This window comes from Lepidothrix coronata, unplaced genomic scaffold, assembly GCF_001604755.1.
Source record: "Lepidothrix coronata isolate B3197 unplaced genomic scaffold, Lepidothrix_coronata-1.0 Scaffold12, whole genome shotgun sequence".
Taxonomy (NCBI): Eukaryota; Metazoa; Chordata; class Aves; order Passeriformes; family Pipridae; genus Lepidothrix; species Lepidothrix coronata.
Window position 1 is genome coordinate 1,140,067 of NW_016690192.1, and position 21,825 is coordinate 1,161,891.

A 21,825-nucleotide genomic window follows, 5' to 3' on the forward strand; every position below is an offset into this window, starting at 1 on the left:
TGTAAATCAACCAATAACCAGATCCATTTACATTTATATAAGACTAAAAACATTATTACACCTCTTTATTTTTTTATGTAGGTTTGGCTGGAAACACTGAGAATCTGGGCTTGAAGTCCAGGATTTTTTGATCACTAAGTTTTTACATGTAGTCTTGTTGTTATAGTGGTAGTACAAGTTCATGGCAAAACATTAGGGCACGAGGCCCAAGTGTTGATTGTTCTGACCTTGGAGCTTAAAGGCATTTTTACACACATTTAACTTGATGCCATGAACTGGGCCAGTGATTTCAACCCACCTATTCAACATGCTTAAGTTTAAATCTACACTTTGGTGTTTTGCTGGATTGCAGCCACAATGCTCAGTTTACATAAATTATGTGAACAAGATTTTGCCTCAGGTATTTAGAGATTTTAATATAATATATTAACATTATAGAGTTAGTGTAAAGCTAAATCAATAAATAGCACTTTCTTTGGTTAAATTAAAAGGCATAAATCTGAATCCTTTGGACTGAGCAGACTTTGAAATTGTTTAAATAAACCTTCAATCCCAAGGTTTCAGCCCTACAGGTAATGTGAGCCAGGGCTAACCATCTTCTGGGTCTCCAGTCAAAGAATAAAGATTAAAATAGAACTCCAGCCCCACAGATGCATTACACAGTCACCACTCAGGAGATCTAAATAGAAACCAACTCAAACACAGTCAAAATCCCAGCAGAGTCGATGCAGTGAAGTGCTACGGGGCAAATGTAGTTAATAGCTCCACAAAGCACCATTTCCCCTCCACGCAAGTACACTCGGCATCGCTATCAACATGGTAATTATTGCTTAATGCTGTGCTACAAAGGAGGGAAAACAAATTTCTGTACATGGAAAGGAAAGAAGATTGAATGTATTCTAGGGTTTTCACAGCGTTCTAAGGGCCTTATGCACCTTCCAAATATATTCATGGCCTGCAGGGCAAGTAAATAAATTTTAGAGCTACGAAAAAGCTTCACCTTGGTTTATACACAGGACCTCAGACTCGGTTGTTTTTTGAGGAAGTGATATTAATTGGTTGTGCTATGTTATTTCCCAAGCCCCAACGAAAAGAAGGAATTCTGGTGAGCACTGAACACGGAAAGTAAAATATGTTCTGCCTGTACCCACAAGTTTAGGGTGCAGTAACTAAAGAAAACTGCCTGGATCTGACAGTTGAACTCCGTGCGTGGACAAAACCGGTTTGTCCATTGGGATTACAGTTCCCACACAGAGTTGTGTGGCACCACATCAAGTAGAAAATGCTGAGGACCAGAATGACTAAAGCCTGCCTTTTACTGGAAGTTCACCACTGCCATGAAACAAGGATTCAGATCCTGAAATTCCTCCCTGTACTTGGGTGTTAGTTCAAGTATTTCAGGATCTCTGGCTAGATCACTAATGTTTCCTTTCCAGTTTGAAGCCGGGACAAACCCCATATTATTCCAGCTCCTCTGGAAAGACAGGTGTTCCTATTAGAGCATGGAACAAAGACATAAAGACAGAGAAGACAGGTTGTAGATCAGGATATAACAGTACCTGAAATGGCACTGAGATATCAAGTGCCCAGAAGAGAACGTGACTACCTTGGGCAGCCCTGGTATTTAAAAGACCTAACAGCTATTTTGGATTTGCCCTTCACAACTCAAAGAGATAGGGGGAATGAATAGGAAAGAACAAAGCAGGATAAGTAACATAAGAGCAGAAAACAAATACCACAACTTCTTTCTTCTAGCTATCTTAGCAAAGTACAGACTAAATGGAAAGAAAGGGGAAGGTTAGATTTGAGGCAAAGAAAGGGTAAGCCAGATGAAGGACAAGTGTGGAGTAAAGGTGAGATGAAGAGTGTGACAGGGTAATGGGAAGAGCCATGAAGCAAAAGGCCAACCTGCACAGCTACAAAAAGTCCAGTGAAAACTTCAGAAAGGTCACTGACTTTCCAAAGGTTTCCCTGTGTGGCTACAGGATGAAAGGGTGCAGCTTGGGACCTGTGCATGAAAACAGTTTGTACAGACTAACTTTACCACATATAATTCATTTACTGTCAATTCCTTTCAGGAGGTTTTCTTCCTAATAAACTGGATCATAACACTTTTTTTCCTCAGATGATTTCTTACCTCCATGGACTTTTTATGCTCAAGGCTGCTTTTTTTGGTGAAGTTCCAAGCATTTTTTTACAACAGTTTTTTAAATGGAGAACGGTAGTTATAAAACCTGAGTTGCAAAATGGACTTAAGACTTGAATCCTTCTTCCCAATTTAAGATTTTTTACTCATACTTAGATAAAGAGCAATTTATGCAAATCCTTCAAGAAATTATTTTACTATATCAATCAGTGCTCTTGCTGGAATTTAAGAAATAACCAGCTCAAACATTTAGTAACCTTGCATGATATTAACTGTAAATGATGATTTTATTGAGTTTGTTTTTTTCAAAAACTATATATTGCTGCCAACTTACACCAAAGTATTTCTTGTTTTTACCATGAACAGTTGTATATATCCTACAGACAGATGGCAACTTTCAGCAGTAACATAATTTCGCCTATCTTTCCTTGTCTATGATTCCCACAAGCCAGTTTATCTCACAGAACTCCCTTTAAATTGTGACAAAGAAATTTCCCTTAAAAGTGATGGTATAGAATAGTCCCCTGTTATTTTTCATGTTATTTATATAATTTCCCTGGTAGCACACTGTGCTATTACATGCTATAAATCATATTTTATTTTGGAAAGAACTGCTGGTGGTGTTATTTTTAGATCCAACTCTACTTCTGCTGATATCAACCCAGCTAAGAAAATAGCTGTAGGAACATTTAAATCTCACATACAGTTTTGGGATGATATCCATATTATGAATGATGTGGGAACAGCAGTACTATAGCAGTAAATAGATACACCACTGACTAAAGAGAATGTGCCCTGAACATATGTGTAGCTGCACTTTTACACTGCTGAGAAACGAGAAAGTGGCTTTACTTTTTCTGTGGCCTTTTTCTGGCCAACTAAATTGCCACAGCTTGCATTTCCATGACATTTTGACCTAGCTGCAGCCAAACCCATTGGAAAGCACAGTATCTGATCCCAACAGGGTTTCAAAGGTATGTTACATCACACAGAAGCCTGTAACTTCTTTTTTTTTTTTTTCTCAAAGACCAAGAGTATACTTTTCTCTTACAGAATTGTTATTATATAACCTAAAGTTGAATGCAGAAATGGGAAATTTAACCTTCGAAAAACTGCCTGTTTTCTTTGCTTCACGCTTTGAAGTGGTCATAACTGAGTAGTTAAAAATGGACCAGTAGCAAACAGAACTGATCAACTATTTTTTCCGGGGTACCGAGTCATTTGGACGGTAAATAAGGGCTGTAGGATCAATGAGGCAGCAGTGTGACAGCTGGTGTGCACTTTCACATCTTAGGGCCCCACCCTGCTCTCTCTGATACCCCCATAAATCAGGAGGAGCTTAAGTAAATTAGAAGCAGCCACCAAAGTGGTGTGGAGTCAGAACGAAGCACCAAGTGTTCCAATCTGTGCCACTCAGTATTCCATATCTGACTTAAGAGATTGGCTCCCTTTCAGAGCTCTACATTAGACATATTGCCTTCTTGTTTTAAAATATGTATGTTTAATATTTAATTTAACAGAATTCCATATTTCAGTCTCAGTGTACTGTGCAAGTCCCTTTGAGGCTCGTGGTTTGTATGTGCAGTTGCAATTCTCCTCAAGTGCAATTTGGAAGCACCATTGCCTAATGGGGTGAAAGGAAATATCTGTCTCCAATTAATCTTGGCTCTCTTTTGAGTGAGAAATGAAAGTATTGCCCAGCCAGTGATGATTTGAGAAGTGGGCTGCAGGAGTTGAACCAGGCTATCCAAAACTCCTTTGATGTATTATGTGTGATAGTGGAATACTAGTAGAGGTCTCACCAATTGTCCACACACTTCAAGTCCACACAGGTACTTTGGACAACCAGCTTCAAATGACAACACACTCAAAAATTTTGCCAACTCTGAAATATTGGTTATAATGCTACACACATAACTGTTATTGCACATCAGACTGTGTAGGTATCATAAAATAGGTACAGTTAAAGTAAACTGATCCTGTGCTTATATTTTCACACAGATATAAAAATTATTGTTATGTCATGCTGTAAAATATTGCATAATATTTGCTGAGATGAGAGACAGATCAATAATATGCAAAAAACTGATTTCACAATTTAAAAAAAATGCTCACAGATTTTGAACTTCTGGTCTGTTTGGACAAACCATAGAAAGTGTGAAGTTATCTCAGGCCAACGATGGCAGAATGAAAATAGCAGTTTAAATGGTACCTGGGTGACCATCCTAGCTCTCTTGCAGGAGAGACTATTTTCAAGACCATTTGGCACACCTAGAATGTGGGATAGCTCTCTAAAGTAAAGAATATAAACATTAATAGGTCGGAAATAAAACAGCTATCCATTGAAACTGGCAATGGGAATCTTTGCCATTTGGCTCTGAACCACTTTGCCACTCTGCATTCTAATGCCAATTACGTGTCCCACACTGATATTTGACTTTCAATTTTCATAGAATTACTGCAAGTGTTGAAGGAGTTAATGGAGGCATAGTACTTTCTTCAGAGAAAATATGAAATTAGATTAGAAATCAGACTGCCTTGAAAACACTACATGCAGCAAAATGTGCACTCAGAAAGCCTTCAGGAGTAATCTAACCATAGTTTCTTGTGACTTGTGTTTTACTGTTCCACGACAAAGAAAAATAAAAAGAAAAACCAAAGATCTGTGGTGAGATTCTGTTGTCTCCAAGAGACCCAGTTCAACACCTCACAACCCAGGAGATGTGAAACTGTTTCAAACTGTTCTCCACCCTCACAATCACCACCTGCAGCAGGGGGCTGTAAAATTCCCCCGGAATGACCCCGAGGGTGTGGGCGGCTCCATGGTAGCTCAGCAGATGTGCTGCAGCTTTCCCCTTACATGTTATCCTGCTCCAGCCCTGCCCAGCAGGAGGACTCCAGAGTTTGTCCTCAGACGGCATCTTTAAACTCCCTCTCACCATGTGCTGCCAGGGGTACGGTCCCTTGGCCAGGAATAGAGCTTCTGAGGGCCTCTTTATGCCAATCTGATTCCTCTTATCTTACATAAGGGGCCAGAGCAGGGACAGAGCTCACTTTCTGAGCTCTAAATCTATCCTATATGGCACGCAATTCTCCAAAGTACAGCCAGCTTCTGCTTTTATGGAGCACTGTGCAGTGAAGAATGAAGGATCCTGTTTTTCACCATTTAAAGATGTATGATAGCAACAAAGCTCTATGTTAAAATATTTAACTCGAGGAGAACTTATGGAAATTGTCTATTCAAGCTCAGCAAAGACATTAAATTACCAAGCTGTTCTAGGACAGTTGTGTGTGGAGAAAAGCCAGAAATGCTCTGAGATTGTAACGTTACTCACAAAGATTCCAGCCTGAGCCTGATTCAGAAGCTTTCCATACAGATCAGGCATGGTGAGCTGTAAAATGTTACCATATCGATTTCTGCAAAACATACTCTGTGTGTACATGTAGATATAAAATCAGGGCTTATACACAGCACATTTCCTGCCATATTTTGAGTGGCATCTGTTTGTTTGGTTTGTTGAAATATGAAAAATAATATTTCGTGACTACTGGAAACACAACGCTGACAAGATTTAAGAGTATAGCTCTGGCTGTCAAAATGCAGATAACAGACAAATCCTTCTATCTCAGTGTTTTAATCAGTCAGATCAGGGCGTTGATGAATATGCAAATTTGACTGTTTATACACTCTTTTCAGAGTGAAAGGAAACAAATTCAGTTTCACTATAGAATTAATGACAGCTCTGTCCTCTAAGATTAATAATTAAAACTCTACACATTAAGATGATAGTGCTCTTTCCTCCCAGCCTCTGCAGATTTTACTTTTTTATTTTTTTAATACCCCTTTCCCTTATAATTGTTTGTTCCCCTAATTGGAATGATTAATTATTAATGCCAGTTCATGGATATGCAATAGTCACCTTTAGAACAAGAACTGTACTTTAACTATAAAAAGGGTTAAAAAAAATCTTCTTTTGTTAATTCTGTTTTCACTCTTTTCTGTAAGTTAATTTTTTCCTCCAAGTTTTATGCCACCATAGGGATCTCAATGGCCAGCTTTAATGCTGGAAGCCTTTTATTTATTTCAGTGCAGGGTATACATATGATTTCATTTTGATTTTCACAATCTATGCTGGGTTTCTTCTTAAGAAGAAACTGCTGCTGGGATCAGCAGCCTTCACAGGAACCACAGCTTTCTGTTTCTGAAGCACACACTGAAAGTTTAGACCAAATCAAACCTCAGAGAAAAGATTAAGAATGTGGTACAAGTGCACTATAAAGTCTGAGAAAGCAGAAGTTTAGAAAACCCAACAAGATTTGAGCTATTATTTTTTTAATCTGATGATTTCTGGGTTGACATGGGAGTGGCTGAGTCATGCTTGCCAAATCCTCTGGACAGCCAACATTTCAGAGAAAGATTATAGCAAAGTGAACAGAAGTTCAGCCTTACCATCAACCCTTCTTCCTGCCCCAGAAGAACTACGACACTCAATTTTTGTGTGGCCACTAGGATCTACACAGACACCACTAAAACCCCCTTCTAATATCACATCACCAAAGCAGGCATTTTTAAGAGTAAATAAAATAGGTGGTTTGTGTATGTTTTGCATTATTTTATCAAGAAAAGTTATCTTCTGGTTTAAAAAACCCATTTCTTTCTGAACAGAAAAACCTCTTCCAGAAAGACAAATGGTCAGAGTACTCTAAAAATCACATTTCCTCAATAGAGCTGTTTCGGTTTCATCTTTTAATGTCTTTAGAGGTGACTTGATCCTACGTGGGAATTTAGCATGGCCTCGCACATCACAAAGGAAATACTTTATGTGAAATTAAATTAGCATTTGTCTATATTTCACCGAGCAGGTACACTTCCTCCTGTGTCATTGATAGCAGCAAAACAAATACATGCGTGTGAGTGTCTGAGCAGGGGTGATGAATTACATTCTGTAGGCATTTAAGGGCAGACATTCATAACGAAGCCTGCTGGCTGGCGAGCGGGGCTGGTACTTACCACGCTGAGTCCCAGCAATTCCCTGCAGAAATAGTCCATGTTCCTCCTCTGGAGGGTGTCAAGGTAGTGCTGGAGGCGAGTGTAGGTGTAGGGGTAGCAGTAAGCAAACTGGTAAGTGTCGTCCTCTCGGTCAAAGCAGAAAGCAAAGGACATGACATAGTTCTTCCTGTGGTCTGGGCAGCGATAGTAGTACACGTTTTTAGAGGGTATTCTTTGCCTAAAAAAACCAAAAACACGCATGTATATTTATTTCTTGACACGTATATATGTTGGCATAAGAAATCTGAACAAAAAGGCTACGTGAGGTTCAAATTTCTTCTAAAGGAAATGAAGTGGAGGGGCTCGAACAGCTCAGGAGCTGGGGAGCAGGGCCCAGAGCCTGTGTTTGGGAGCAGTGCAGACAACTGCCAGGGCAGAGCCCAGGCATGGCACAGCTGCTGGGACTGCAGCTCTCTCCAGGTGCCCAAGCTGGCAGAGTCACCACAGCAGGGCAGAGCATCGTATAACCAGGAAAACCCACTCCCATAAAGTGAAAAGGATGCACAGGCCGTTCAAGCATCCTCTACTTTGCTATCGAGCTTGTGCAACTTCATAGCACTACACAGGCTCCAGACAAACCTCTGTCTGGAGTGTGGTACATCCTTTGTTACAAGGCTGACTCACCAGCACAGAGAGGAGGCATAACTAATGAAGGAATGTCAGTAAAAGGCACCATTGACAGAACTGAATTACTGAAATTCAGGGCATATTTATGACTTTTTTTTGTACTTAACAGTCAGGGCATACATATCAACACCTATGCAATGAATGGAAGAAAAGATAAACTCTTGAGGTTAAAAAATCCAAACCAACCAATCAAACAACAACAACAAAAAAACTCAAACAAAAAACTTCAGGCATGGAAAATAACTGAGCCCTAAATTAGAAAGCAAAGAAGAAAAGGGTATTTGGTCCCATTCCAAACTGGACAGTTCTGGTTTATCTGACAAGATAGAAATGAATATACATGATGGTAAATAATGATAATAAAGACATTTATGTCATTGTTATCAAGATGGTATCTGTTTAAGGAATAACAAATATCTGCCTGCCATCTCTCACCCAACTCCAATTATTCTGTTATTTTTCAGCAGAAATTAGTAATATTTCAGAGGGGGAACAAAAACTTGTTCTATGGATGAAAGACATTCACTATTTCTGTTTTTATGCTTTCTTCATTTCTTAGATGGAGTTTCTAACTTTATTTAGACAGGATAGTCTCCAATCAAGCCATGCACTTGTAATTTGATGTAACTAACTTACCAGTCATGTTTGCCAACAAAAAACTATGATCCTGCAGACTCTATCTGATTCAATTACACAACATTATAAACAGGTCTCATCTGATGATTGGAGCAGATCTCAGCTCAGCTCGGATCATGGTGAGGGGAAAACATAACAAGATTTACAGACATAGCACGAGTAATGTGCTGCTTTGTAATAGTTCCGAGAAGCTGGTCTGCTGCAGAACATCAGTTTTGGCCTCTCATTGTTAATATGAATTAGAGGACAAAACCCTCTCATTATATAGAAGTACATGCTTGCCAATTAGCAGCAGTTAAGGGCTCTGATCAGCAAGACTCAGGATCTACAAAGGGAAACGGAGAGGAATTGAGATCTTCCTGACAAAGTACAATAAAGAACCAGCGATGCAGTTAATTAGACTCGAAATAAGAATTTATTTGCCCCTTTTAATGCCCTGCCTCTTGAACACTCAGGGCTTCAATAATTTACTTCAGCATCATGACTGAACATGAGCCAGCAGTGTGCCCAGGTGGCCAAGAAGGCCAATGACATCCTGGCTTGTCCCAGCAATAGTGTGGCCAGCAGGGCCAGGGCAGCGATCGTCCCCCCGTGCTCAGCACTGGGGAGGCCACATCTCAGACCACATGTTCAGTGTTGGGCTCCTCACTTCAAGGAAGACATTGAGGTGCTGGAGCTGGTCCAGAAAAAGGCAACGGAGCTGGTGAAGGGTCTGGATATATTTAAAGGATGTGCAGATGTGGCACTTGGGAACACAGTTTAGGGGTGGAATTGGCAGTGCTGGGTTAACGGTTGGACTTGATGAGATTAAAGGACTTTTCCAACCTATTGAAATCTGTGATTTGATGATTGTTTTTTTTTCTTAAAAAAGACATTTGCTTATCACTAAGATCTGAAAATAATATTTAAGCCACAAATCTAAAGCACAGAAAAACAAATCTTTTATTTTTTTTAAGAAGTATCAGTAGGGAAAAAACACCACCAGCCATCTGCATGCAGAACCCAAACCTAATAGGTTTCTCCAGTATCTTAACATATTTCTATCATTCACCCTTACTCTGGAGTGCTATAGGACATCCCTCATTTGATCTCAAATCAAGCAGATGATATGGCAGTGGGTAAATGTATTCTAGCTCCCAGTCCTCAAACCATAATGCAAGTTTAAACAGTATGTTGCTGAGTTGTTGAACTTTATTTGTTTCCACATTAGCATGGGAGAAATAATAAAGGACAAGCCTCACTTTATGCTATAAAAATTTCATGTCAAATGAGACCAATAGGAGGAAATTCAGGATTTTAGAAAGGCTAATGCTAATTGAAATTCATCTGCTGATAGTTAATGTTTAAATGACACATAGTTCTCCTTGGTTCAATAACTTCCTACTTTTAAGCAAGTTGAAGACAACTTTGTTAATGTATTAAAGGCACTTTTTATATTTCATTCCCTTTCCCCTTCATTATAAACGCTAAGCATCTGTTTTATTATCCACTTTGACACATCACTTTATGGCTGCATTTGGCTATTATGGCTAATCTTGATGTCTAGGACATCTGGTATTGACATTTCACTATCTGGTGTCTGACACAACAGCAGAAACCATCCTCAGTTCCCAGGTTTAAATTCACCCTCTCAGGGCAAAAAGTGCCCAAACTCTTAATTCAAACCATATCTTCCAAAAATAATTATAATAGTACTCCTGTCACTGCTAATCTATTTTTATCTCTCCTAGCACTTTGTCACTGCTAATCTATTTGTGAGTCATACAGAGAAAGAGAGTTAGCGTTTAGATACCAACAACACATCTTTACACACAGGAGTCTAATCAGATTGAGATCTTATCAGGGAATTAAAGCAGAAAAGAAAAAAGGGGAAGGAAAAGAAAGAAAAGAGACACAGTGCTAGATATCACCAACTGAGTTTTTGATAACGAAAAGACATTGCTCAGTTCTTGAATTAACCTTTGTGTCCTAGACGCACTATTGTTTACTCTTTCCCTTTTTTGTTCTATGCCTTCTGGAAAAGGACACCCACACACTGTGGCAGCAGCTGCTCCTATTAATTTAAAGCTATTACAAAAATTAAAATTAAACCCAATTACTTTGGCTGGTTTATAGCTGGGGAACGGCTTAGTCTGATTGTTCCCTCTGGTTATGGACAAAAACAATATTCCTACCTACAGGCAGCTGCCAGTGGAATACTAATGCATCTAGGGCCTGGCAGGAACAGATTCCAAATGCAGAGTCTAACTGCATTTCTTACTAGAGAAAAATATCTTATCATGGATCTGCAGAAATGCACCAACTTCTTACACTGTAAGTCACGATGAAGCCGATTTGTAGTTAGAGGCAGGAAAGCAAAATGATGGTAGAAACCTCGATGCCCACATTTGTCCCTTTGCATTTGCAGGCAGCTCCCACTAAGCAATGCAGCCTGCTAATTGATACACAACTGCCTGGATCTCCAGGCTGCTGAATGGTTGTTTAAAGGAGAACCACCCCAATTCTGAGAACAGCCACACAGAACAATGTGCCAGCAACTAATTCCCAGTCTGTTTGGGAAATGCGTTTGAAGAGCTGAAGCTTGACATTTTACCACACTTTGAGACAAATTCAGACTGCTTAGCCCTAAAGGTAAATGCAAACCCTTTTGTTCAAAGGCAAAAGGAAGCACAGAAATGAAGAGTTTCTCTCTATTTTGACTCTCATAATCCAGTGCCAGTCAAAGGTTTGAGCCAGTGGATTTGAGTGTCTTCTCCTCCTTCCTGCCCAACCCAGCAGATTTGTTACTCCAGGTGAGAATGTCCATGTGCCTGTTCCTGTCTGTTTGCTACGGTGCAGTCTGGAGTCAGGACATTTGCTCTGTTTGGTAGTGTGCCATAAGATCCAACTTTTCAGAGTACAAAAAATAAAAATTAAAATCGTAGTCCTCATCCAGTATCAAAAATCTGATGACTTCAGAGGCCCCAGGATTTTACTCCTTGCTACTGCAAGGTGAGGAGTGTAACTTAGTGTTGAAAACTTTATCCTAACTATATTTCTAATTTGAACATAATTTTAACTTCAACTTTAAGAATTTTGACCTTGAAGGCAAACTTTATTATCTTTTCTGCTTCTTTTTTCCCCTCTGCTACCTTACTTCCCTTTGAAAACTGGGAGTTAATCAAGACTTTGAAGGACCAACACAGGGGGATGGTGGGAGTGCCGCTTTGTGGCATCTGTTCTTCAAGTTTTAAACACATAAGGGTGCTAATCAAATCCTTTTGTGGTACCACAGTACAAATAATTATAAAATAACTATTTTTGGAGCACTTTCCCCCCCATTGCATGACCAAAGCAGGGAGCTCTGGCCCAGCCAAATTCCCAATGGCTTTAATGAGCAACATAAATGTCTTTGGATCACCTTTAATATGACACTCCTGACGTAATTATTCAGTTCCTTGCCCCTACAGGATGGGGTTAGACATACCACAGTCACTAAACTTCAAAGGAAAATGATGATCTTTGGAGAAAAAACAAAAAGCTGCAGGTGCTGTAAAGGATCAATGGCCAAAGGAAAAATGAAGTGATCTGAGTTGCAGAGGAATGCTCCAGTGAAGCTGGTTGGGATGTTTGCTGGCTGTGGTGACACACTGTGGTGATCGTTTTCAATTGCCACCCATTTGTGTGTGCAGGGATACTACTTAACAAATCCACAAATTCCCAAGCTTGCACATAGAATTCAAAGGGGTGGGCCTGAGTCACAACCTCAGATGAAACCAAGCCTAAAGATCCAAAACCTGATCCCAGTTCAACTTTACAAAATAACCTTCAGGTACTTACTGACATTACCCTGAACACGAGACTTGGTGACTCCTGCAGTGTTCAGATTGAACTCCTAAAGCTGGATGTCCCCAGTTATCAACTGCAAGAAATCCAACACACTCTGGACAAAATATAAGGATGTAAATCATGTGCTGCAAACTCCTCTTCTGGGAGGCAGCCCTTTCAAACTGAAGGCCTTACTGACTTCTTCCTCTGTTAGTCTAAGCCATTATTTTTCTTCTTGCTTATTCTTGTTGACAGGTGGAACTGACCATCTTCAAAATTCCTGGCTTACTTGTGACAAAATAAGTTTGTAGGGTTTTTTCTTGCACATAATTTTATATTTGTTTCACAGAGCATGGAGTGACAGTGAATATGTCAGATGGTGTTAAATATTCTTTGCAGACAACTGAATGGGTTTTGGCACAGCTAACTCAGTTTCAGACACTGCAAAATAAGTCCTGCTTTTATTCTTCCTATGCATTAGAATGTTCTCCAAATATTTTCACAACTTAGGACCTCAGGGTTTTCTACCTCTAACAAAACCCGGTTGCTTCTTCTCAAGTATAAAAATCAAAATATTACATAATTCAACCTCATAAAAGTCAGGAACTCTACACATTAGATATACAGCTTTCATATTTTAATTGGCGTAATTCAGTAACCTCTATCGATATTGTTAGGGAATTCAAATAGTAATGAACTGTACAGAGATTGCTTGTAAAATCTCTTCATTCATTACAACTCCAAGAAGAAAACACTGAGTTTTTAATCACTTTTTTTTCTCTACAACTTACACAATTAAGCAATGAGATGGCTTTTTTTTTTCTTTAGTGAGAGTTCCTGCCTGTTAAATGTTTATAACAAACAGCCGGTGTTGGTTTCCTGTGTCAGTCCTAGTCAACCCAGGATATTTTTTTATGAGACCTGCACATCAGACGAATCAGACCCATCAGCTCATGTTAAGACAACAAAAATACCCTGGAAGTACATTATTACTGCTTTAGTACTTGAAAGCCAAAACCTAGAATCAGATTTGTGTGAGCAAATGTTATGAGAATTATTTCCCACGTTTTATACCTTGCATGGATTCAGAGGGAACTTACTAAGAAAGGTTTTTATCCCAACTGTGTTTTCAACACAGAGCAGTGTTCTGACAAGGAAAACCCAGTGGTGAGGAGAAACAACAGATACAAAAATAGCAGTGGCACATGTCCTTTGTCCTGTTTGCAGAACAGCTCACACAGATGCCTTGCCAACAGGCCAGTCTTGTAGGTCCTACAATAACACCGATAACAAAACCAAAAAGAAACCTGTTCTACGTGAAACCAGAGGGAACCAGTGGAAGTCACTACTCCTAAGGGTGAGCAGAAATGCTGAGGGAAGGGCGTGCCGTGCAGGAAGCACAGGGAAGCAGGATGGAAGGGTCATGATTACGAGATATGAAGCAATGCTGGAAACCTGTGCCCGGGTTGTGCTGCCAGAAATGAAGTCACCGTCCCTCAGCTCACCAGAATAAGGATAATGAAGGGGAGCACTGAGAAATTACAAGCTGGCAAGAAATAAGTTTTTCAATGACTGAATTACTTCTTAAGCGACTTCATATAAGACAGGGCAACACAAGGATCCCCAAAATGAAGTGTTGTTTCGGGTTCTCCACATCTCAATTTGGTTTTGTGAGAGGAGGTTTCACTCAGTGTTGTCCATCACTCCTCTCTTGTCTGTCTCTCCTAAACACGAAACTTGTTCATGAAGGCACGGTGTCCTCTTTCGACAAAATACTTTAATATGTCTTAGAGGAGCTGTCAGCTGACAATGAAATCCAAAATCTGCCAGCAGCAGGTTCAAGTGGGATTTCCAGTGGACAAGCAGCCAATTCACCTTCTTTCCTCCCTCAGAACCTCCCAGCAGAACTAAAGCTATACACCCTCCTCCATCCTTTGTTTATTCTGTCCAGTTGCTAAATCTTAAACTGCAGTGACTTTCCTCGGAAGCAGCAGTTCCAACACTGCAATTATTCTACAGAAACTCTCTGTTAAACTGCAGGGATAATGAGTGGTGCTGATTTTTTCTGCTGTCAAAATATGATTTGCCTACTGACCACAGGTATTCCAGCCATGGATTGTTTCAATAGCAATATCTCCATGCAGTGTTTAGAAAGGACAAAAAAAAAAAAAAAAAGAAAGAGAAGGAGAAAAGCTGACTTTCCACAAAAATAGTAGAACAAGAAAAAAATCAAGCCTGAAGATATCATGTATGCAAGAGAAGGATGCAGAGGCCAGTGTTTATGTCCTGAAATGCAGCTACAGGCAGAAAAAAAAATAAATAGAGGTTTAAAAATATCATTTTTTTTTAAAAAATACTTAAATTGGCACATGAGAATTTATGATAAGAATCACTGAGTAAGGCAAGGAATGAGGGAAGAAACGGTGATGCACCACTGTAGTTCCAAAGTTTGGAATGCAGAAAAGAAAAACAAGAGGGTTTGGGAGGAACTGAGAAAGAGTAGCCACAAATGCTGCAAATAAGTGGAAAATTTCAGAAGAATAAAGTCAGCATAAATGATGTTGTACTAGAAAAGGTGAGGACAAGAAATGTTCCACCTCAGCACAACACTTGTCCTGGCTTTGACCCGTACCAGACTCTCTGGTCATAAAAGAGCAACTCTACTGACAACTTCCGAAGACAGTTTGAATATGACTGACATCGGGGAGAAAAGAAGCAGGTAAAATCCAGAAGAACATGTACCACTGACTGCGGCAGAAAAGAAGGCAGGTTAGGAGACAGAAAGAAGGGGACAAGATTGGCACACCATGAGCATACCAACCTCAAATTGGCCAGAAATGAGGTAATGGAATGACTTAAATTAAGTGACTTTTTAGGCCTTCCCTTTGCCTACTACCACTGAAAAGAAAAAACATGCTTGAGAGGATCGTGACCCGGACAAATTTCAGGAAAGGCTGCTTGGTGAGAAATAGTTAATCCTTATTAAGAATCTCTTCAATATATGATTATTTTAGTCAATTTTTTCTCCAAGTTCAAATGAATTCCAAAGAATTTCACCAAACAATTTATCCATTAGCATAATAATTTAGTATTTTCATGACCAAAGTCAGCATTTTCCTCCATTATTCTTTCCTATCTCTGCTATAATCCGACATACAAACCCTCCAGATTATGCTGACTGGAAATACTTACAGGATTACACAGGCTATAAAACTGAGTCCTTACGATGTTTGGAGCATGTGTTGGCCTGGGAATGAGGGACCAACCTCAATCCCAAATTCAAGTCCCTGAACTGCACTACCAGTAGACCACTGGGTCAGCTCTAATAGCCTCTTAGCCTCAATTACCTAATTAGCCTTTTCTTCAGTCTCCTCTTCTCCCTTTCCCATCTGTTCCCCTATTCCCACCACTCCCTGTTCTTCTGCAAGAATAATTTTTAAAATCTATGTTAACTTCATTTAGGTTAGTCTCAGGTGACTTCTCTATGCAAGAATAATTTATAAGTCTCATAAGAGCCCCAACTTGAGGAAGTATTTCAGTAACATATGAATTCTGAAATCCATGTTTAAAACGTTGATGATTTCACAGTCTAAATACAAAGCTGGGATTTTTAATTTATGTCATTTAGATGTGAACTTTAACTAAGTACCAAAGGAAGGAGAACAGACAGGAAAGATTTTGCCAACTGTAGCTTGGTTGATACTGAACTGTCCTTAGTAAGATCTGAAATCCTCTGGAAGCCTTAGCCTTCCCAAAGTATATTATTCCTGATAAAGAACAGTGCATCTCTGATAGCAGATGATGTATGAGCAGGATAAAGACAAAAGAAAACAGGAAATTGTCATCAGGAATGGATCAGACTTTGTTAGCTGGGCAAACTTTCCCATAATATGGTGCTTTATCCTGTCATCTGTCTACACACAATGAAGACTGAGTCCAGTAATTCATTTTTAATGCCCCATTTCTTACGCCTTCTAGCACCTTGTTCACTTTTTCTACCATAACAGCATCACAAACGACTTCTGTTATGGAACTGCCAACAGCAATGTTCAGTTTTTTTCCCTGCAGTTAGAGGATAACATTTTTGTGTTGTTTCCTCCACATACAAACTTCTCATTTATCAGGAATGAACCTTCTTTATCCATCTGAGTAACTTGTTTAGATCACCCAGAAGTTTCTAACAGCGTGCTACAGGCTTAAATTACTTAAGTAATTACACATCATTTGTTATTGTTACCACCTAATCCTTCACCTCTCCCTTCTCAGATCATTAATAAATATATTTAGCATATGACCTGACAGGTAACTTTAAGAAACACAGCTGCTGGCCTTTTAGTGTGATGAAAACTGACCACTTAGCCCTCTGCCTTTTTGTTTCCTTGTCGGGGTTTGATCTATGAGGATACTTGCCCTGTCACCATATGTGACTGCTTAGCCTTTGCAGCAGTGTCTTGTGACAGACTTTGTCACATGCTTTTAAAAAGTCAAAATACATTATGTCAGGCAGCTCGTCTCCCAAGCCTGGCAGCTGAAACCTAAAGGTGAGGAAACATTCCAAGGAACTCCCACGGGGAAAGTGCACCTTGGCCTCCAAAGGGAGATAAATAGGAGTGATTGGTGAGCAAGCCAGAAACACCTTTCTTTGGCCGATGTTGTAATTATATTTTTTAAGGACATTTATATTTTTTCTGGTACAAAGGCAGTTACTTCATCATGTGGAGAAAACATGGGGAAGCCCAGTTCAACTGACTGTCCAAGGGAGTCAATGCAGGAACCAAAATACAAATGTTACATCTCTAAAAAAAAGGAAGAGGAAAAAAAAGGAGACTCGAGTTAAAGCCTTTTGCAAGACAAGTGAAGACCAGAAGCTATTTAAGTCCCTCCTAAGAAATAAGAGGCTGTGCCTGGTTCTTAGCACTGTGCTTGCTTTTCCAAGGGTTGAAACAACAAAACCAGTCAGCAGAGGGGTGGGAGCTGATGGGAACAGTGGCTGAGAGCACCATGAACCACAGAGCATCCAGACTTGTGGCTACCAGAAGCACCAAGTGTGGCTGGCAAGGAAGTGCATGGCTGGAGGAGTGAAAAGCAGCTAACAAAATGCATCACATCAGGTCAGCACAGCCTGGGTTTGGCTTCACTACCAGGCAGTCCTGGCTACTCTCACACTGGGGATGAAAGCAGGTGAAAACAACCCAGTGGCCTCACTAGATGAAAATACTCCTGGTACAGTTATCAACAGGAATTGGTTATTGCTTCTCTGAGCATCTGACTTGTCAGACTTCTTTTTAGTCCTTTTTAGAAAAACATTGCTTATTTTTCCATCCTTTTTGTGAGTGGGGGAAATTCTCTTTCTGAGCACCACTAAGTTCAGGTTTCTGGTTTCTGGGAAAGGGATGATGTCAACATGTTAGCAACGACCCCCTTAAATTCAAACCTGGCCTTTGTTGCTGTCAATCAAATCCAGGGAGAAAGGGTTATCTGACTCTTTTTATTCTTCTCTCTTTCCTACGTGGCTGTGACCAGGCATTGACAGAGGTAGCATGCTGGCCTAGAGGGAATTTTGGTCTGATCTGGGATGGTCATTCTTATTTCTCTTTATGGGCACATCACAGGGTTCTAAGCAGCGTAGTGAGCCATGGTTTTCCTTTGCTGAACCTGTTCTCATTAAAGTCTCTCACATCATGATCTTCCAGGTGTTTTATTATTCCCTTTTAAATTCCTGTTTCGGCCATTTGCAATGTGCAGATGTAATGCTTACTGGTCTAAATATAGGATAAACCCCAGATACTTGCCAACCCTCTGGAACAGAGCTTGGTTTTAATGAGAGTGCATATCTTCATTAGCAGTTCAGCTAATTCATTCCTAAGCTTCTTCAGAATTCTTTTATATATAAATCATGTGGGGCTGATGATTTACTACGTTTTAATTAATCAATTTGCTCCATCTTCTCAATCTCTGATAGTACCTCATCTTTATGTCTTTATTCCCAGAAAAGAGCAGGTCTAAAATGGGTACCTCCAAAACTTGTTTGCTATAAAGACTGATTTATGTTGTAGAACCACCTGATTTCCTTGCGTGAAAACACATAATTTCAAAACATGTACAAGATGTGACAGTGTGAGAGAAAAATAATTCAAATTCAGCATTGCAAAGTTTTTATTTCTTCCCCAGGCTACACATCCTGCACGTACACAAATTTTATTCTCCATTCTCCTCCACGAGCCCCTTCATACTCCCTCCTTCCCCCTTCCTTCAGTGAAAAACTACTTTATAACATCCTCCTATTCTTGAGAGCGTTGCAGAGATCCTATCCCCAAGGGTGCTCGCGTTTTTCTGCTACAAGGAGAGTCTGCAGGTCTCCCACTTATTCCCCACAGCAGCATGTGGCCTGTTAGCAGTGGCAATACTGCATTTCCAGGGCTAAACCTGCATTGTGCTGAGCAGACCTGCCTTTTGTGTCCTTTAGTTATCCCTTTTCAGAGACATCACTCCGAGCTATCATATTAAACACACAGTGGGGGGGAAAAAAGAAGCCTGGAAGGAAAAGTCTCAGCTTTCCTAGCCAGAAGGGAACAACAAACATGGCAAGGCCTTTTCTTGAAAGGAAAATGAATGCAACAGGACTTCAGTGCTCTGGGTCACGGACCAAGGGCTACTGCTTTGCAAACAGTAGCTGCCCCCCCAGCTCCAACTGAGGCCAGCTCCAAGAAAAAAAACACCTAGATGGCCACCCAGAGATTGAAATCCTTATTTTAATGAGGGGGAAAAAAAATCCTAAGATTTCCCCATTACTTGAATTCTTTGCCATCTTATTCACATTGGTCTTTTCACCAGCTGATACTGGTTCAGAAATAAACTCCACGGGCCTCCTTCCCCAGAGGGAACAGAGATAAACCCAATGTAAAGGTGTTGGCCTCAGTCTACAGGGGAAATAAAACACAATTCCCTCCTTCTCTCTTTTCAAACATTTCGAGTTGCTGACCCCCGGAGTAGTATTGATCCAAGAGGAGACTAAGTATCCAAGAATCCTGCCCTCTCGGTCACTTCTTACTTACAGTGCACATGGAAGGATGCAAGCAGAGGGAAAACCAAGGAGCAGAGGGACCAGGCAGTCAGAGCAATTCTACCCCCATGGGATTTCTCATCCCGAACACCAAGTTAAAAAAATGAGACGCTGCAATGGTTAGTGCTGTTGAAGACAGGAGAAAATGAAAAATGGTGTGTGTTGCACTAATCTTGTTTTTCCAAACTGTATGCGCGATATCAACCGGGCCGCTCCAATTTTTCACAATAATAGTTCCAGCATCATTTTTCTTGATAGCCCTTTAAAAAATATTCATTTCAGGAAAACTCTGTGGTTTGTTGTTTGGGTTTTTTTTTTTTCCCCTCTACCTGAACAGTCAGTGTCACAAAATGGAGCAACTGCAATCCTTATGCATATTTAAAAGTACTGTCCCATTTCACCGTGCTGAGTTTGTTTAGACTACAAGAGCATTACCTCTTTTACCCTCTTCTGCAATATAACTAGACATGATGGTGAAGGGAAGGGAAATGTAGGATACATTTTGTTAAATTACAGAAAGTTTTATTTAGCCTTGAAAGACTCTTCACATTCTCCTGCTGCTAAAGGTAATGACAAAGTTCTAGACACTTCCCTTCCTCTTTAGACTGTTACAAAACATAGTGAGAGAACGTACACACTGCTCCTGGGTCAGCAAGGAGGCTGGTGCCCTGTGAGAGGATGGGATAAGCTGGAAAAAAAGTGAGCTGTCTGCACTTCAGTGATCACTAATGCAACGCAGAACTTTGTATTTTGTCAACAAAAGCATTTTTTCTGTGCTCTCAGGAAATGGAATCAAACTACAGGAGCCTCCTCACCCCTCAGAGATTCTCTGAGACAGATCTTCAGCAAACCGTGGGAAACTCAGGTAGTTTGAGTTCCCAGTGACATATATGTACCTGTAAAAACTATGCCTCCAGTGATTTCTAGGCACACACCATGAGGCTCCAGAGAGGTTACTCTCAAAATCACTGTTCAAATGTTTGCACTTCCAGAGCCTAATCAATGAGATTATCTAAGCAGATGCTGCACTATTTGCCAGTCCAGGCCCATAACCACACATTCCTTAATACTGTGAAATAATTGTGATGCTGTAAGATTTCAGAGGAGGAAAAAGTGGGTAGACAAAACCCTAAGAGAGTCTTAGGTCACAGGCTCCAATGATAAAATAAAAAAAGGAAATACAGTAAAGATCCCAAGATGATGGGGTAGCCTTCTGTGTTTCTCAGTATTTCCTGCACTGACCAGCACCAACAACTGTAAAATATCATTTAAATATCAAGTCATACGTAGAAGGCTTCAGTGAAAACTCTGTGTAAAGCAAAATACTACCAATTCCATCAGCTTTGTTTTTCTGTTTAGCAAACGAAATACCAGTAAGTAGCAGTAATGCTCCTCAGTTTGTTCCAGGTTTTTACCCCGCTGTTATCATCACCATGTTAGACCACTCCGCACACAAAACATGCAAAGCCAGTGGGACTATCATGGCATTTTATTTACATTTGATGTAAGGTTTCTGGGTTTCCTGGGGATTATTTTACATTTGTCTCAGGAACTCATCTGCTTCACATTTCTAAAGGTTTGGTCCAAATACTAACCTCCAATTTATGCAACTAAGGCTTTGTAGGACTGGCACTCACGTTAAAAATAGGTTTTTATACTGCAATAAGGCCGAGGTGCTGAAAGAAAGCACCTAAAAATCTTCCAAATAGTGTCAAGAAGCAGTAATATTTATGCTTAAATAAGAGAAAATAAAAGAAAGCAACATATGGGATACAAAAAGTTTTATAAGCAAATGATCTTCAAAATGCTCCATATACTGTGTATTTCCAGGAGAATGACAGGACATTTGCCAATATACTTGTAGGAAATGTTTGTAAGAGCACTTGACGTATAATTTATACATCTATCAAGTTAAACACACAAATGGTGAAATGTAGGTTGTAATAACCTTAAATATTTAAAGGCTTTCAAGCAGGAGTCACAATTTCTTATCTGTTGCTTTTCCAAGCTATACCATGTATCAAACATTGTCCCTCTGCTCTTTAAATGGGACCAGAAGGCACAGAGGTGTTATATATTAAACACAGGTGTGTGTTGACTATTATGGCCAGTATTTTAGGAAATTTAGCCACGTAAGACTGAAGATAAAAGGTAAAGTGTTTTCACTGTAATAATAGGGGAAATTCAATAAACATACACGTGCACTTAATTAAAAAAATGCATCAAGCTATTACTTAGCATACTGTTAAAGAATGGTTTGAAATCTTCGTAGAAGACTCTGCATCAATCTCATTTTGCCCACAGTTGTACATTAGTTTGGCTTTAAGGAGATGCACAATCCTGCTGAACGTGAACCACAGTTTTAAAAAGGATTCATAAATTAGGGTTTGGCATTAACAGGCAGGAAGGTGGATGCCATTTCCTATTCCATTAATGACTATAAAAATTTAAGCATGGGAAAAATATATGCTGAAAGGTCTTAGAAGTTAACAGCTG

General features: G+C 39.8%; 1 protein-coding gene across 4 annotated transcripts in view; it reads right to left on the reverse strand.

The window, feature by feature from the left end:
- The window catches only part of LOC108492771 (BEN domain-containing protein 5-like), a 922,669-nt gene that overhangs the window by 547,782 nt on the left and 353,062 nt on the right, over positions 1-21,825 (reverse strand). For all 4 annotated transcript variants that reach the window (XM_017805436.1, XM_017805435.1, XM_017805434.1 and 1 more), the window contains exon 5: positions 7,158-7,374. In XM_017805436.1, the coding sequence (XP_017660925.1) occupies positions 7,158-7,374 (217 nt within the window). The remainder of the gene's footprint in view (positions 1-7,157; positions 7,375-21,825) is intronic.